This window comes from Vipera berus, assembly GCF_964194415.1.
Source record: "Vipera berus genome assembly, chromosome: 2".
In the NCBI taxonomy this organism is placed as follows: domain Eukaryota; kingdom Metazoa; phylum Chordata; class Lepidosauria; order Squamata; family Viperidae; genus Vipera; species Vipera berus.
The window spans coordinates 231,652,014-231,671,017 of record NC_138203.1 but is presented as its reverse complement, the minus strand read 5'-3'; the positions used below and the strand labels follow the sequence as shown (position 1 = coordinate 231,671,017).

The 19,004-nt window shown below is 35.4% G+C and overlaps 1 protein-coding gene across 1 annotated transcript in view; it reads right to left on the bottom strand.

The window, feature by feature from the left end:
* The window catches only part of CACNA2D3 (calcium voltage-gated channel auxiliary subunit alpha2delta 3), a gene marked incomplete at its 5' end in the record, with an annotated part of 625,719 nt that overhangs the window by 181,380 nt on the left and 425,335 nt on the right, over positions 1–19,004 (bottom strand). Inside the window, one exon of the mRNA XM_081319069.1 lies at positions 18,027–18,160. Coding sequence (XP_081175195.1) covers positions 18,027–18,160 — 134 coding nt within the window. The remainder of the gene's footprint in view (positions 1–18,026; positions 18,161–19,004) is intronic.

The window sequence follows — 19,004 nt, the reverse complement described above, 5'->3', positions numbered from 1 at the left end:
GATACAGTAGTGGCCAAAACTGTGGAAACCTTTTGGGAAAAGTGTACAGTAGAAATGCTATCTTTGGTTAAGTTTCCACCAATTTTTCTTCTTACTTCTTTATAACTGTAGCCTTGTTCATTTAATAATACTACTTTACATCGCTTTCTGGGCAACCAGTCAACTCTTTGCACCATTACTTTAATTTTATTACGTTTTACAAGCTCACTAAATGAAAGAACACAAAAAAACCCAACCAACTTGATAGCGATCACATAACACACTGACAAATGTCCTCCTCTCAGCATCAATACATGACATCAGTAACTGAATCCTGTGATCTGATTGGCTCATTGCTAAAAGAAGATGACACCTAATTGGCTCTCTAAACACTCATGCTCATTGGCTACAATCAAATGAAGGGAAGGTAACTGATATCAACCTAAGCAAGTTGTGCTTCCTTGTTCGGTTATTTGACTATAACTTTTCATATAATACTGTACAGATAATTGTACAAACTTTGTTGCATTACATTCTTAATTAAATTATTTTTCCATTGATATATAATTTTATGGTACTATTCAAAAAAATGTATATTAAACATTCACCAAGAGCCTTGGTGGAGCAGTGGGCTAATGCCTCCTTAAGTAACACCAGCTGCCTACAATTAGTGCAGGTTCAAGTCCCACCAGGCTCAAGGTTGACTCAGCCTTCCATCCTTCCGAGGTAGGTAAAATGAGGACCCAGATTGTTGGGGGCAATAAGCTGACTTTGTAAAAATGCCGCTGGGGGCGGGGGCGAAAGCCCTAATAAGCAGGCATATACATAGAATGAAGGCTATTGCTAAGCACATTGATTTGTGCTTTTTAGATTGTAAGCTGCCCTGAGTCTTTGGAGAAGGGCGGGATATAAATGGGATTAAAAAATAAATCTTCCTTTAATTTTTTTCCTTTTGATTTCTGAAACTCTGTCATGATAAACATAGATGGTTTCTAGAATAAACAACACAGAAAAATCTAAAACATTTTTCACCTTCTCAGAGAAAGGTGCTCTATAACAATGACAAATATTTTTGAACTTGCCATATCTCTGAAAATAGATTCGGAAGGCATGTATAGAACAGAGGTCCTAACCGAATAATCTGGAAAAGTCACAACTCAACACCTAGCTTGCTTCTTTATATTGATTTAGAGCAGAGATACCATTGATGGGGCTAAAAAGTACTCAGGATCCATGTTCTGTATACTTCCCCTACCCTTTTTTAATAAAGTAACTTCACTAAAAAGCAACCAGAGTATAGCAAAGGTGGAACAATCCAGAAGTTTATGATTTATGGCAATATTTTAAGGTACTAACATCATTGCACTCTTCAAAGTTTTGTAACAGAAGATATTCATTTACATCAATATATTCTTTTAAAATCAGAGACTATTTGAAATATTAGTCTGTGGCAGGCTTTAGTACAAGAAAATGAAGCTATTATGGAACTGTCAAGATTGTTTTTTAAAAAAAAAACAAAACTGTGCCAATAACATATCAATAATTGTAACTTCCTTCATTTCTGCACATGGCTGAATAATGTAGGAAGATGAGAATTTGGGAGCTGATGCCAGAAATATAGATATGGTAAGGAAAAATACACATACAGACTACATTTATTAACAAATGAGGATAGATGTATCTTTTACTTCTACCTGTATGTTCGGATTTGTTTATTTAGCTGATTTTGATGAAATAACTAGATCTAGGGCCCATGTAATAAACTATAAATAGTGGAGTACATGGAAGAAGAGACAAACAGACTTTAAAATGTGAATGGCAAAAAAGATAAAAATTATTTGAAAGAATCAAACTGCACAATCAAATGTAACACTCAGCATGTTATAATTAAGGACATTTTTTTGTATTTCAAAAGATATTAATCTGAAATCTACCAGTTCTCTTAACATTCAACTGTTTTGTTTATATGTGGAAGACATACTGTGGAGTTGGAAGAGATGTAACTTCTAATCCATTTATTTCCTTTTTATAACCTGTTCAAAGAGTAACATAAGAGAGAGGAAAAAATCTGCCCTGTGAACAAAAGGAGTACTCTTCAAACCTGATTCCTGTCCCTATGAGATAACTCTGTAAAACCTTAAAATCAAAAGCTGACTGGTCTTTATGCATAATAGAATGTGTAATGGCATCCCAGCATGCTACATTGTTCTAAAGGGGGAAAAAAGGTATATAATGAAAACTAACTTCCCTTCATATTTCAGCTGTGGTTTTTGAGATAAAACAGCGTATCTTCTAGGTTCCTTGCCACCATAGGAAGTAAAGTGGCTAATTGTCTTAATCTCCTTGGTTGCATTTTAAATTTATAATACGAGCTTGCACGTTAAATAACAATTAGAACTCAATTTAACATGGAGATAAATGTATCTGAAGTTCAGTAGCCGTGGATTTAAAAAACAGTAATGCATTCTAGGAAAAAAAAAGGAGGAAAGTCTCCAATATTTTTAAAGTCACAGTACATGAGCATCAACAACAAAAAGCGATAATTAGAATCGTCATTTGTTCCAATAGGACAAAAGTACTGTAATATTTATAACAGTGCCAGAATTATAATGACTCTGGGGCTAGATGTGAAGTATCACAGCATGTTCCACATGTTTTTAACACTGTTTCTGAAAGCTCTAGAGGCTATTAAATTTAATGAACCCATCTGCTATGAAATAGAGGTCCAACATAATACGTTTTCTCAGTGCCATATAATGCAGATGGCACTCCACAATCTAAAAGCTTAGATAGATTTTTGTAATGGTTCCCTTTAGGTGCTTCCTCCCTCCTATTTTGCTTGACGGTCGAGACATCTTTATAATCCACACTGTTTATTTTGCAAATAGAATGTCCCATGATCTGCATATAGAAGTATCACTGCTCATGAATAGACAGTTATTCTTCTCTCCAGAACCATATTTATATCTTTCCTCCAGAAGTTAACCATGTTCATGGTTTTGTATTATATATTTAAGGAACAGATGCCTGCCATGCAAAAGCAAATCATGAGTTCAAATCAATTTATAATGTCTGGGGGTTCCATTGTTTACTTCTATTCAAATATTATTTCTCTAATTTGCAAGGAAAACAAGGTAATTTGATGTTCAAACATTTTAAAAAAATATTTATAGGTACAATCAAAAGACAACAAAGAAAAAGAAAAAAAACTTTAAAGGAGAGATAAAGGCATTATAAAATTAGGAAAAAAGAAAAATTACATTAATATAAACATGCATATTAAAATGTCTTATTTTACCTTAAAGATTTTCAGTCAAACATTTTTAGTTAATCAGTAACACTGTTATTCAATAACTCATAATGTCTGCTCATTCTTCAATTTTTGATTAGTTCATAGTCTGAAGACAAAGATACAGCAAGATTCTTTAAAATAAAGAATATAGAAATCACGTGCATGTTTGATTCTTACCTTTCCAGACTACGACAGCCAGGTAAAGCAAGTGCAGTAAATACAGAGAATGATCAGTGTTCCACTGGAAGTAGGAACCATCTAACTTTAAGTTGACTATTGTAAAATATCTAATAAGGGAGACTTGTCCATATCTCATTGTGTTGGATATAATGTTCTTTAATTTTCCAACCATGTTACTTTTGCATTTAATAATATTTTTCATATATTTTTTATTGATTTTCTAATATTACATTTAGATATTTGAAAGCAAAGTGGAGGCTGAGTAAAATAATTCTATTACACATAGATATCATTAGTACAGATCTCAAACTGTTACAATCCCCATTCCCTCTCTTTCTCCCTTGATATCTACTGTCTTATATTTTAACTAATACAATTCTTGTTATTTCAATCAAATGGAAAGTAACTTTCTAACATTTATCAATATTTTAGTTAATATATATCTTAGTTGTTTTAACTTTCAATCTTTAGACAATCAATTTTTCTCAGTTTTAATTTTCCATTAATGTTTAACTTTAACATTTAATAATTATCATTTCCACACTTTAGATGACCCCAATTCCTTTATCACCATTCCTCCCGAAGTCTAATATTCAGGATACACTTATATAGATAAGTTCTCACCATCTACATCAACAAGTTAATAATGCAATAATAGTATTTTTATTTTCTAATAATTCTCAAGTATCTTAAAATCTTAAATTTAATAACCAAAATTTCTTTCATTTCCACATTTAATACTTCCTATCTCTTTCTCTTTATATCTACTATCTCATATTTAGAACTAATAATTTTTTTTCTCTTACTGCTACATAGACATAAGCTTTTAACATATATATCTTAATCATCTTTACACAATCTTTATGGATAAGTCAATATTCCAATTAACCTATTAATATTTTAACTTTTAAGTTTTACATAACCAAAATTCTTTGTCTCAACTCATAACAGTATCTTATATTCAAAATACACGTCTTATCCATTTAAGTATATTCTATTTTAAGACATACAGACATATTTATTGCTTTCATCAATAAAGTTTTATATGTGTCTTAATCACCTTTACAAGACCTTTATGCACAGATCAATATTCAAATTTAATTGTTAGTGTTTTATATTTTTAAGTTTTACTTGATCAAAGTTTTCTTTATCTCAACTCATAACAATATCTTATATTCAAAGTACACATCTTGTCTGCTTAAGTATATTCTATTTTAAGTTCTCATAATACCCATCTTATCTATTTAAGTATATTCTATTTTAAATGTCATCTATAAATCAAAACCCCATTCTTTTTTCAATCTTATTTTAGCTTGCTTTCTTTGCCAAATCATCTTCCATGTTCTTGCTTTTGGGTCAGCAGATCTCCTTGGGTTGTTATATCTATTATATGGCGTTGAAATAACCATCCAGTTGCCATTTTTTAAAGAGGGCTAGCAGATCCAGTAGGTCTTCTCCTTGTTTTTCCATTTCCTGAACTGTTTATCTTCTTTTCCACCTATTTTCCTTTTAGGTCCTCAGGCTCCTTCTGATTTAAATAGGAAATCTTTACCTCTTTCCCTTTTGTCAATTTCTTTTCTGTATTTTCCATTGTCTGTATTTGTTGAGCAGTTGAGTCTTCTGTCATGATATTTAATTGTTCCAGTTTTTCTACAGTATCCTGCGTAGATGATTCTTTAGTTATGGTCATAATTTGCTTTTGCATATCCAGGCTGTCTTGTTGTTTTTCTGTAGCTTCTTATTTCATCACCAGCTATAATTAAAATTTGAAGAACCTCATTCAACAGACGAAGAGGTTGGTCCTGCTCTTCTTCCATAAGGAAGATCCATTTCTGATCTTCTTCCATAATAGTATGTTTAAACTAAAAGACTTTACATTCAAGAAATCCACTCAGTAAAGAGCACAGCTGAGCTTCTCAAGGTTACATATATCTTATTTATTTTCTGGGCTGTCAGCCAAGTCTCTTTTACACAATAACAGATTGCAATATCAGATTTAGCCACAAGATGTCTCTCCAAAGTTATTTTGATCTTTTCAGTTTTTTCTTCTATTTTACAGGAAAAAACCCAGATCTTCCATAAAAATAGGGAATAAAAATTGAAGAAAGATATGAAATAGAAAATAAAGAGTCTTTTAATCCACAAATTCTAAGAAATAGATTCCCAATTAGGATCCAGTTATTTTTTTAATGTTTTAAACTCCCCTGGGTAGTCAGTCGCCGCTGTGTCTGGAGTGAGGGCTGAAATCTCCCTTCCCTCTCCACAGGGGGGAAAGTACTTTAGCAGCTTGTTTAGCTACAGAAAGCAATTAGGATTTAAGAGAGGTAGATCTCACCCAGTCCTTTCCACGCTGCTTTGAAGTTGCCAGATGGTGAGTGTGACTTCAGCTATCTGCAGCCTAGTGACGAGCCATATTTCTATGGCCGGTCTTTTGTCCGCTGGTTCTGAGGGATTCACTGGCTCCAGTGGGAGAGCTACCGCTTTATTGTCAAAGTACAACCATGTATACGCTGAGATTGGCTGAGATTCCCTTTGTGGCCCCACCACCACAACTCACAGTGACAAACCCACCATCTAGTTACACCATGTGAGCTAATTGCACAACAAACCAGCCTCGCAAGTCAATCATTGTTGTTGTTGTTAGTTGCGAAGTCGTGTCCGACCCATCGCGACCCTATGGACAATGTTCCTCCAGGCCTTCCTGTCCTCTACCATTTTCTGGAGTCCATTTAAGCTCACGCCTACTGCTTCAGTGACTCCATCCAGCCACCTCATTCTCTGTCGTCCCCTTCTTCTATTGCCCTCAATCTTTCCCAGCATTAGGCTCTTCTCCAGTGAGTCCTTCCTTCTCATTAGGTGGCCAAAGTATTTGAGTTTTAGCTTCAGGATCTGGCCTTCTAAAGAGTAGTCAGGGTTGATCTCCTCTAGGACTGACCGGTTTGATCGCCTTGCAGTCCAAGGGACTCGCAGGAGTCTTCTCCAGCACCAGAGTTCAAAGGCTTCAATTCTTTGGCGCTCAGCCTTTCTTATGGTCCAGCTTTCACTGCCATACATTGCAACTGGGAAGACCATAGCCTTGACTATACGCACTTTTGTTGACAGGGTGATGTCTCTGCTTTTTAGTGTGCTGTCTAGATTTGCCATGGCTTTCCTCCCCAGGAGCAAGCGTCTTTTTATTTCTTGGCTACAGTCCCCATCTGCAGTGATCTTGGAGCCCAGGAAAATAAAATCTGTGACTACCTCCATTTCTTCCCCATCTATTTGCCAGGAATTGAGAGGGCCAGATGCCATGATCTTGGTTTTCTTAATGTTTAGTTTCAACCCATGTTTTGCACTCTCCTCCTTCACTCGCAACAAGAGGCTCTTTAGTTCCTCTTCACTTTCTGCCATTAGAGTGGTATCATCTGCATATCTTAGGTTGTTGATGTTTCTTCCGGCAATCTTAATTCCAACTTTTGATTCATCTAGCCCTGCCTTTCTCATGATGTGCTCTGCATATAAGTTAAATAGGCAAGGCGACAGTATACAGCCTTGAAGTCAATCATACATAAAGTTATTTCCCGTTCAAGAACCTGACAGCCCATGGATAGAAGCTGTTCTTCAGCCTGTTGGTATAGCTGGCTATACTCCTGTATCTCATACCTGATGGTAGGAGAGTAAAGAGGTACCGACCAAGGTGTGAGTCATCCCTGAGAATTTTCCTAACTCTTCCAAGGCAGTGAGCCCTGGTAATGTCATCCAGTGGTGTCAGAGGACAGCCCATGATGTTTTGTGCTGTGCTCACCACCCTTTGTAATACTTTCCTATCCGTGGCTGTCAGGCTAGCATACCAAACCACAATACAATGTGAGAGGATGCTCTCTATACTAGACTGGTAAAAGAAGGTTATTAGCCATTGTTCTACCCTGTTCTTCCGCAAGACCCTGAGGAAGTGGAGTCTCTGTTGGGCTTTTCTGGCCACCTGGGTTGTACTGACTTTCCAGGTAAGATCTTCACAGAGGTAAAGGTAGGTAATATTTTATCTCCAGTGGTTCTATGACCATTTTCAATTGGCTTAACACCTGGTTTGGGACTAAGACAGCTTTGTTCTGATATATAATTTGTACCAAGACCTAAACAATTTAAGATTAGGATTAGGAGATTAACTGCCTCCTTTTCATCAGATTTTGCTAACAAGTGCTTGAGATTGCAAGTGTGTATGTGTTTGTGTGTATGTATGTTTTAATGCTGGGAGAGAAAAGGGAGAGCAGAGCTCAGACTATGATTCCTTAGAATTCTGGTTAGTATGTAATGATGTGGCTGAAGGAAAAGGCAGAAGAAACACGAGAAGAGGAAACAGCTTAGTTTATGCTGAGAATGGACAGGAAGAGATGCAAAAGAAGAAATTTTCTTAAGAAATTTGGGCAATCTGTCAACTCTGTCACAATTGCAGTCATTTTACCTTTTGCTTTCCTTGTGCTTTTCTGTTATTTGGGATTCTCAGATGTAGAAGGGGGGAAGGGGGGAATGCTTGAGCATTTTCAGTTAGCCTAAACAATTGCAGCTGGGTGAGCTTCAAGGTCAATTCTAGATAAAGTTTTGGAGGGCTAGAAAGTAGGGAGGAAAGCTCACATTTTAGATTAATTGGTGAATTTGATTTATGACAGCCTTTCTTGGGTGGGAATTGCAACTTTAGTCTTGGGTTCAACTATGTAAGTGCCGATACTTTGTTTCCTGAATAAAATGTTCTTTAAGGAAGAAATCTTTGCCTTGAAGTTCTTTTAATTGGCTTCATCTTTTAGAACCATGACACAATCATTATATAAATGTATCAGATGTATCAGAGAAGGAACCTGTATCTTCTCAACTTTACCAGGAATCTGTAAGGCAAAGATTAAGGTATGCACAGATATATTGGCTGAAAATAGTTTACTTCTGGAATTTTTATATCATTACTATTTTTATCTTAATCACTATTTCAAAAAAGAATTCCACCAAGTTTATGCTTGGGGAAAATAATTTTTAATTTGCACAGCTACCAAATGCAAAACAGTGGTTAAGACAGTTAGGGGTTATCAAGAAATGTACCTGCTGGAAATGGTTATGTGAAGGTGATTAGCGTGGTATGAAAAGTGATAGGTGATACTTATAATGTCACACCCTGTCTTATTTTTTTTTTTGCTGAAGATATAGATCTGTAAGTTGCTGTGTATCCAAGAGATTGCCACCAATCAAAATAAAGAGGCAAAAAGGAGATATCTGTTACTAAAGCCATGTTATGAGATCAGGAAGGCATCATACTTCAAATAAGCAGCAACAGTTGGAGCTGTACACCAGAATTTGATAGAGAAAAAGGAAAAGAATTGGTTTGTGTTTAAGATAGTGGAGAACTTTTGGATTTTATTGGAGGTTGTGGAGATTTGTTTATTTGTTTTTACATTACGTTACTTCCCAACTATACCAATGATCTGAAATATACTCATAATAAATATTTAGTGAAGGTACTTATTTGTAAAATTCTTAGATTACTCATTATCTCAGAGTAAGAGCAAGAAGCAGTTATTTTTTCTTGCACTGTTTTCACTCTAGTTTAGTAATGCCATTGGACAATCAAATTTTAGTTTAGCTTAGCTTAGCTTAGTTCATTGCCCACAGACACCTGGTGAGATAGATGGTTTTACAAATTGAATGAATAAATAAATACATTCATACATAGACCAGTAAGTGCAATAATCATCTTTGCCTCCATGCTGATATATTCTGGGAGGGAACTTTGTAGAGGTTAATGCATTTCCCAGTGGCATGGAGCTTAAATATTGTCAGCTATTTCCTGAGCACATAATGTGACTATCAGGAAGATCAGATAGGCAAACAGAACAATGCTGGAAAAAGTACATAATTTTATTTTCTCCAATGTAACAAACTTTGAAGAATGTTTGAAAATGTTGCAAATCATTATTCAAGCTGTTTTATTTGTCCTCTAATCTTTTTAGAAATAGCCATACAGCATACCACAAAAGTTAATCACAGTCTAAAAAATAACATTAAAGAATCAGTATGTCCGAGAAACAATGACAAGAAATAAGTCTGAACTGAAAGAACACTCTCAAGATAGAGGATGAGAAGAAGTGATTTGAGAACCATCATGATTTCCAAAATCAATATTCACAATATTACCTTTTGTGGAAAAATATATTAGCCAAAGTTTATTCCAAAAATCACCTGAGGATGATATTAGCCAATGTTAATTTAACAGATTAGCTATTTTTAGATTTTTATATAGGACAGATATACAATTTAAAGAATAGCACTGAGTTCATACAACCAATTTATGTTGGAAAATAATACCTACAACTACAGTACTAGCCAAAATTGTGGAAACCTTTTGGGAAAAGGGTACAGTAGAAATGCCACCTTTGGTTAAGTCTCCACCAATTTTTCTTCTAATTTCTTTATAACTGTAGCCTTGTTCATTTAATAATACTATTTTACATTGCTTTCTGGGCAACCAGTCAACTCTTTGCACCATCACTTTAATTTTATTACATTTTACAAGGTCACTAAATGAAAGAACACGAAAAACTCCAACCAACTTGATAGCGATCACATAACACACTGACAAATGTCCTCCTCTCAGCTTCAATACATGACTTCAATAACTGAATCCTACTGTGATCTGATTGGCTCATTGCCAAAATAAGATGACACCTAGTTGGCTTTCTAAACACTCATGCTCATTGGCTACAATCAGATGAAGGAAAGCTACCTGATATCAACCTAAGCAAGTTGTGCTTCCTTTTTCTGGTTATTTGGCTATAACTTTTCATAGAATACAGTACAGATAATTGAACAAACTTTGTTGCATTACTTTCTTGATTAAATTATCTTTCCATTGATATATAATTTTATGGTACTACTCCCAAAAAAAGTGGTGTTATTAGCCATCAAACCTCAAAAATACAGTTTTCCCAAAAGGTTTCCACAATTTTGGCCACTACTGTGTGGTTACATCAGGTTAGTCATGGTTTCCTTGTCAGAAAAAAAAATATATCTACAAAGCTTCTCCACAAAGGAACTGTTCCAGTCTGAAGTTGAAAAAAAAGGAATAAAAAGAAGGGAAAAATAATGAAATTTAAATAAAATTGTATTTCTGAAAAGGAAAGTGAAACCAACTGAAAGCAAAAGCAAAGTATGATCAAGTATGATTTAAAGCAAATTTGATTTGAGAGATAGTATAAGAATGCACAGATCTTATTTATTTTAATTCTAAATAAATTCACTCTATTCACTTTATATTAAATAAACTTGCAATAGAATGGCAGAAAATTCATACAGAAATTAATGAACATAAGCCAGAATTATGTGAAAATCTGTTACACATATTCACATCTTCTGGGTAGCAGGCTGACAAATAATTCAGGAGAATATTGTGATGGTTACTATGGTGAGTTAATTTACCAGAAGAAATCTCTACCAATGGGGATTTGACTTGTGATCTCACAATTTTAAGATCAATAATACTAATTCATCCTAACTTTTTATTTACATGCTTTTTATTGAATTTCTTTTTACTAAAACCCTGCAATTTTTTTCCTGTCAGTTACATTCAATTTGATCCTTATCAATAATCAAGTACACTTAGGACTATTTGTCTATGAGAATTACTTTCTGTCATAATGAAATTACTTACTGGGATCTTGTCAGTTAATTTAGTGAGATGCTTGTGAAGTTCTTCAGAGTTTAAGGGGTGTTTTTAAAAATCCAGGATAATTTCTGTCAGCTGCAAAACTGGGAACAAAACTGTTCAAATACTGTATCTAGATCATTTCTGATTTACACAGAAGAATCTATGAGCTGGTGCTTTTGTCCTGGAAATATTATAGCTTCCCAGTATTGCTTTACTTTCCACTGTAAATATGCAGCATAAATGAAAAACTAAGTCAATAATTAGTTATTTTGAGTAGTACTGCATTTGATATTATAAAAAGAACAAACAGTACGTGTAAGCCAACATTTTATGAGACTGGATCTGTTTGTATTACCATATTGTATCATTTCACCACTATATCGCAAATTAATAAATTCATTTAATTGAAAATAAGATATATTTATACACATAAATAGAAGGAGAGTGCAAAAGTTGGGTTGAAACTAAACATTAAGAAAACCAAGATCATGGCATCCGGCCCTCTCAATTCCTGGCAAATAGATGGGGAAGAAATTGAGGTAGTCACAGATTTTATTTTCCTGGGCTCCAAGATCACTGCAGATGGGGACTGTAGCCAAGAAATTAAAAGACGCTTGCTCCTGGGGAGGAAAGCCATGGCAAATCTAGACAGCACACTAAAAAGCAGAGACATCACCCTGTCAACAGAAGTGCGTATAGTCAAGGCTATGGTCTTCCCAGTTGCAATGTATGGCAGTGAAAGCTGGACCATAAGAAAGGCTGAGCGCCAAAGAATTGAGGCCTTTGAACTATGGTGCTGGAGAGGACTCCTGCGAGTCCCTTGGACTGCAAGGCGATCAAACTGGTCAGTCCTAGAGGATATCAACCCTGACTGCTCTTTAGAAGGCCAGATCCTGAAGCTAAAACTCAAATACTTTGGCCACCTAATGAGGAGGAAGGACTCACTGGAGAAGAGACTAATGCTGGGAAAGATTGAGGGCAATAGAAGAAGGGGACGACAGAGAATGAGGTGGCTGGATGGAGTTACTGAAGCAGTAGGTGTGAGCTTAAATGGACTCCAGAAGATGGTAGAGGACAGGAAAGCCTGGAGGAACATTGTCCATAGGGTTGCGATGGGTCGGACATGACTTTGCAACTAACAACAACAACAATACACATATGGAAAGAAGACTTGGTAATTTTCAATAAATATATGCTGAATTTGAGGTCAAAATCTGATATTTGAAAATACAATTGAAAAAATATTATTAAATGCATATAACAAGGAGTCATTTACAAGGCATTTACAAAAGAACATCAGGATAAAACTAAAACCTGGTTGTAGCAGTTCAGATGTAGAGAACTGGAAGAGGAAAACTAAGGGAAATGGAAAAAAGAACAGACCCAAGGGAAAAAAAGGGGGGGAGGTCAAGCTACTGCTAAGCTTGTAAGCCGCCCTGAGTCTTCGGAGAAGGGCGGGATATAAATGGAATTAAAGATAAAAAAAATTCTTCCATCCTCCAGGTTTCCTGAGAAAAGAAACCATTGGTTCTCTCTTTCTAAAAGGCATGAGGGACTTGGAGAGAGAATGACAACTTGTAAGGAAAGTGGAAATTTGAAAGAAAAATTCCAAAAGAGATGCTTGAATAATAGGAATGTTATTCTAAATAATATGGTGCTTTCGAAGAGGAGGTGTAATGGGCTATGAGAATAACCTTGAGAGAGAGGAGGAAGAACTGCCATTTAGATAATAGTCTGATAAAAGAAACCTGGTCCAAAAAAGGCATGAAGATGGAGAATGTACCTCAGAACTGACCTTCTCTAATTTTTTGGAACATAAAGGTGGGTGAGGGAAGAAGCTCATTCAGACTTGCAAAACTGACGTCAGCCTTTTGTGATAGTCCAGACCAAGAAACTAAAAACATGAAGACCTCTACTACATCCCAAAGTTATTCTTACAGCCAGTTACAGAGACCTAGAAGGAATGGAGATGGTTAAAAAACTTTCTGGCCAGTTCATGTGAAGTTATAATCTGCACATTCTATTTAGAAATCTATTCACCCAAACTATACAGAAGGTGAGAGTTGAGTGATGGGTCCAATACAGGGTAGGAGGGCTGAATGAAAAGGGGAGTGCTGGTAGAGCTGAATAAAGGAATGACTAGAAAAAGTTCATACATTGGGAGCTAAGGGTTCCTGGGATAAAAATACTACACATGTCTAACACAGTATGTGAGAAGTATTAAGGAAGGTTTATGCTACATTATGGAAGCTTCAGGAAACAAAGGCATCAATTTTAAACTCAACAGGATAGAAGAGGGGAGCAGCAGCCAACACTATCAGGAGGCAATCAGTTCTCTGAAATAGTTTGAATCCTCCAATGCAATGAAGATCCTTGACTACAGTAGTTGGGTCAAAAGCTGGTAGCTTCAGCCAAGTCTAAGCCAGCCAAGATGAGCCTTTCTTTTCTTCGCACAGTGACAACCACAGAGAAAGTGATTGATAGAAATTATGGGCCAAGATGGTCAATGAGCTATAGGACAGAAAAGGACAGAAAACAATGTGATGCCTTGATCTGAAATAATCAACTTTGCTTTTGTTTTGTAAGTAAAAAAAGGATTACTGTATGTTAAATATAATGAGTGGAATATGGACTACAGAGGGATAATACAGAGGGATTTATTTAGCAAAATACAAGTGCATCTTTAGTAATATTGTATTACAAGAGCTAAGGATTAGATTCTGTGCTAGAAACACTTGTACTACCTAACAAAGATTCTCGTGCTTAAGTAATTTGTATATGGATGAAATTTGGTTTGTCTTAAATAATTCCACTGGCAAATCTGAATGGCAATGATTTAAATTAGGGGAAGTCCACTTGCAGAATCTACTTGTGGGCTACTCCAATTACAGAATAATCACTGTTGAACCTTGGCTTTGTGAATGGCAGTTGCTTCTGAAAAAGTAATACAATAATGTGCAAAAAAACCAACCACCCTGTCCTTTTTGTATGGAGTGTGGAAATGTAGTGGGCATCAGTTTATTTGCAAAAACAACATGCAGCAGCATCTTGAGAGTTGTTCAAAATACTGCATTTTGGATTCTCAACTGTACAGTAGTTTTATACTTCTTTATCATACTTATTCTCCCACAAAGAGAATTATCTGTTTATTGCCTGTTAATACCAGAGGTATATTTTAGACAAAATCAACTAATTTCTATCTTGCCTGGTATCAATGCAAAATATTTATTTTTAATTCAGTAGGATCAGTAGGATTTCAAAGTGCTTAATTTTGTTTTTGTGAACGCTAGCTCACATGTTTAATCATAACAAAGTTTCTCATATGGAAAAGAAAAACTTGGAAACAACCGGGGGTTAAAAATAGTTTCTTGAAGCAATTTAAGTTTCTTTAAGCAGTTGAGTTCAAAATGCTAAATGGATCTTCTTGCAGCTAGACTTCTACTGCCAGTTGCTTTATTCACAGGATAAACAGCCAGAAACCAGGATGGCTGATATGCAATAATCATTTCACTCAACTAACTACTCAGCCCCCAGACCAGAAAATAGCACTCAGGGTGCTTTAAATCAAGTAAGAATGAGAGATGCAATAAAACAGAATTTAAAAAAAAATCAGCTTTCTCCCAGCTTTGCACAAAAAATGAGGTAATAAGCAGTTATTGATGGTGGTAACAAACATTTCAGCGAAAGAGAAGATAAGTGAACTCATCAAAACTCCAATGCTACTTGAAAAAAATATATACATTATACATAATATGCATTATGATGTTGCACATTTCTACATCATTCAGATTTAATATTTACTAAGTAGTTAATATTTAGATTTAACATTTACAAAATATAATAGAACTTGAAATAACTAAAAACATTAAACAACCATTAAAACCATATGATGAATCAAGCATTTAAGCATGTCAGCACCTCACTCCCAATACATTAACTGCAGTCATGAGACAAAGGCCTAAAAGGGCTTTTCAGAGCCTCAGGAGACAGGGAGTATCCTTATCACTCGAGGGATGTTGCTCCAGAGGGTGGGATGTTCAAAGTATGAACAAGCAGAATGTCAACTTCTTAAGAAAATCAAAATAACAAATGGTAAATAAAATAAGTTTTCGTTCCCCCTAAGCAGTGCAACTTATTGGATAGGATCATAAGAAATCAGAAAGGCCACCTAGGCTCTTTTCAACAATCTTAAAATGAATTTGTTGCTTTCCCTCCTCAAATTAGATGCCAATATTTTCATTTTTTTTCTGGCAACACACAGAAAATGAATGAATGATTATGCCTCTATCAAACTTACCTCCCCTAGAATATATTACCAGGACCTGTTTCTGACTCTCTTACAAACTCCCTAGCAAACATAATGGCGTATGTTCATGTACTTCTGAAAAGATAACAATTATTTTCTTTTCGTTTTCACCAAATGCTCAACAATTATCCACTACAGAGTTAATAACCAATTTGGGATGAATTCTCCAGCAAGAAAACGATTAGATTTTCTGTCAATAAAGTTCGACAAACATTAGAGAGTCAGAGAAATCATTTATTTTCCATCCTCCGTGAGACAGACAAGAAATAATAATACTAAAGTATCTGGCCTTCTATTAATATTCAGGCTTAGATTATAAAGCAATACTGTGTAACCTGGGATGGTTTGGCTAATATAGTTAAAACAAAGCATTAGATTAACACCCACAGCTGATTGTCCATTTCTCACACAGTCCAATATAGTGCAATTTACAGAGTTGGGGTGTTTTAAGGATGCTTAAGGAAGGGTGACCAGAATTCCAAATCTCAACAACTTAAGAAGCAAATTAAAATCCATTTTATTTTATACACTGTTCACATTTTAGTAGACTTAAATTCTGATAACTCATTTTGTCACAACTGTACAGGTAGATCAGAATAACATGCTCTCAGCTGATACAGTGCTATAGCATAAAGTGCAGGTATGTGAAGTTCAGGCATCTAACTTGATTTAGTGTGTATTAATGTTATACTTCTAAAAAGAGAAAGTAAAAGTAAAGAAGAAAGTAACGATGTTAAATAAGCAAATTAAACCTCTTAGTAAAATATTTGCCAAAGGTAAGAAAATATAGAAAATGTGTAAGATGCTTACAAGTGCTCATAGAAATAAAATGGGTACTATGTGATCTGTTGTGAAGGATGAATGTAAGGAGCACAAAAGGTTTTGAAAAATGAGTGGGTTTTTCCCCCTCCATTTTGCTAAACGGAAGTGAGAGTTTTGTACATCAGGAATGTAGTTGGAAGTGTATGTGGTTAAAAAGAAAAGATAAAGTCAAAAGAGAATATTGAATATTGAATGCATGTTATGGTATAATTGTAAAGAATTTTTTTAATCAAATATTAACTGTTGACTATATGTCACCAGAGAAATTGTCTAGAATTTATAAAAGCACCCCACGTTTAAATTTATGTTGAAAATGTGAACGAGAAGAAAGATTTTATCATGTCTGGTACTTGTTGTAAAAAAAAACCTATAAATTTCTGGATTTAAATACATAACATCAATTCAGAGGATTTTAATACAATTGAAACCTGAGTTTTGATAGACAAATAATTGGGAAAAAGTCATGGAACTTCATTTTTCTACATAAAATTTGCAGCAGGATTACTATTAGATTCCACAAACATAAAACAAAACAGAACAAAAAAAGATTCAGAACTACCCACAATGGAAGAATGGTTGGTGAAATTCAGGGAACATACTAAGGTGGCTAAATAGACTTTTTGATCAGAGAAAAGCCACTGTCTATTTTTATTGCTGATTGGAAACCGCTTGAGGATTTTTTGTGTGTGTGAAACGGAAAAAATAATCATATGTTTTTGATGAATAGATAGGATAGATTAAAGAAAGAAAAGGAAGTTGTGGTGTAACCATAGAGTAAAAGGTAATATTATACTTACTTATAAGTGCTGTACAGAAGATTGGAAGCTACTTCCTTGTATCTATTTTTCATTCTTTTCTATTTTGCTTTTACCACTCAACTTTCCTGCACTTTTAGCTTTTTCTTTGAGTTATTTATTTTTCTGTTATTTGTGCAACATTTGCAGTTAGAATTGGTTGCTTATGTATTGATTTTGTTTATATGCTGCTTTCCTTCAAGAGCTCAAGGTATGTCTTCCCATTTTCTTTCACAGACAACTTTTTAAGGGTAGGTTGAAGTGACTGCCCCAGAGTGACAGCCTTGTGTGTTCTCTCTCTCTCTCTCTCTCTCTCTCTCTCTCTCTCTCTCTCTCTCTCTCTCTCTCTCTCTCTCTCTCTCTTCCCCTCCCCCTTCATTTATAAGATTTCAACTCTTCTACTCCCTGGCCAAAGCTAATTATGTTAGGGGATATGGAAGTTAAGGTCCAGTTCATTTTGAACAATTTCATTTTTACTGGCTACACACAATTCTGGTGCTGTCAAACATTCATCAAGTCTGCCTTGACTCTGAACAGGTTACATTATTTGTTCTTGCATAAAATATGTAGATTAGAAGACTTTCAAAGGATTCTTGTATCTTTGTGAGCAATTAACCAGTCACCAATTTTTGCTTTACATCATAGCAAGCATGATCCTGCTATTTGCAATATATAATTGTTTATAACTGAAAAACCAGTTGATTCCATACATACTTCCTCTGCGTGTTTGCTGGGTTACATGGCAGCTTTAATAGGCTCTGATACAGAGGGTTTAACATTTATTTAAAATGAAAGCCTTTCCATCGAGTGCTGCAGCTGCAGAATTAAGCTTCTTTAACTTAGGTAAATATTAGCAGCATTTGCATAACCCACATTTAAAAAAAAACCAAGCAGAATCACAGAAAATGTATTACAACACTGGAACAAAATTATTTGATACTTTACATATAAACAGGATTTATCAGACATTGCCTCTTGCAGACTTACAGTACTGTCGACATAGGCTTCAGTCCACACTACATCATGTTCTTGATCAATCACTTTAGGTCGACTGAGCACGTGGAGATATTCCATAACATTTTCTTGCACATCAGCTAGGGTTGAGATCTGAGTGAAAAACCCTGGATATATTTGAGCAGAGAGAAAAAAAAATGTAATCGTTCAGACATAATCAAATGATAAATACACATAAAAATTATAAATATATTTTCTCTTGGTGTTAAAAAGAACAGGGTGTATGTGGGGGGAAAACCTGAAGAGGACAAAAAAGTTGACCAAGGAAGAAGCCCTGTCAAGTTTTAATTTGTGAAAGCAGTAGTCTGTGAAATGATATGTCAGTCCAGAATGGCTTCATCCCTCTGAGTGTTCTACACCATTGCACAGCTGTCCTGACTTTTTTTCCCTTCAGTTCCAAGTCAATTTTTTCACCCGCCGGTGAAAGTAAAAAAAGGAGGGAGTTTGTTCTTAAAGATAAATGCTTATGGCAGAGTTCTATTAACTTTTACTCCCTAACCTTTGCAACTGCCAAGTATCACAAATATGAGGGTGATATTTTTAGCTTTATCAAATTCTATCTCTAACTTTCTATCCCGGAATCAGAGTTTCAGTGCTTCTCACCAAAATGTTCTAATCTATCTGCAGTTTTGGTCACCACATTACAAAAAAGATGTTGAGACTTTGGAAAAAGTACAAAGAAGAGCAACTGATAAAAGCCTGGAGACTAAAACCTGGACCGAGATGCCCTACGCACAGTCACTCATGCGCTCGTGACCTCCCGTTTAGACTACTGCAACGCTCTCTACATGGGGCTGCCCTTGAGGACCACTCGGAGGCTTCAGCTGGTGCAGAATGCAGCCGCGCGAGTTGTGATGGGGGTTTCCCGATACTCCCATGTAACACCTCTACTCCGCAAGCTGCATTGGCTTCCGGTTGCCCTCCGGGTGAGATTCAAGGTGCTGGTAATGA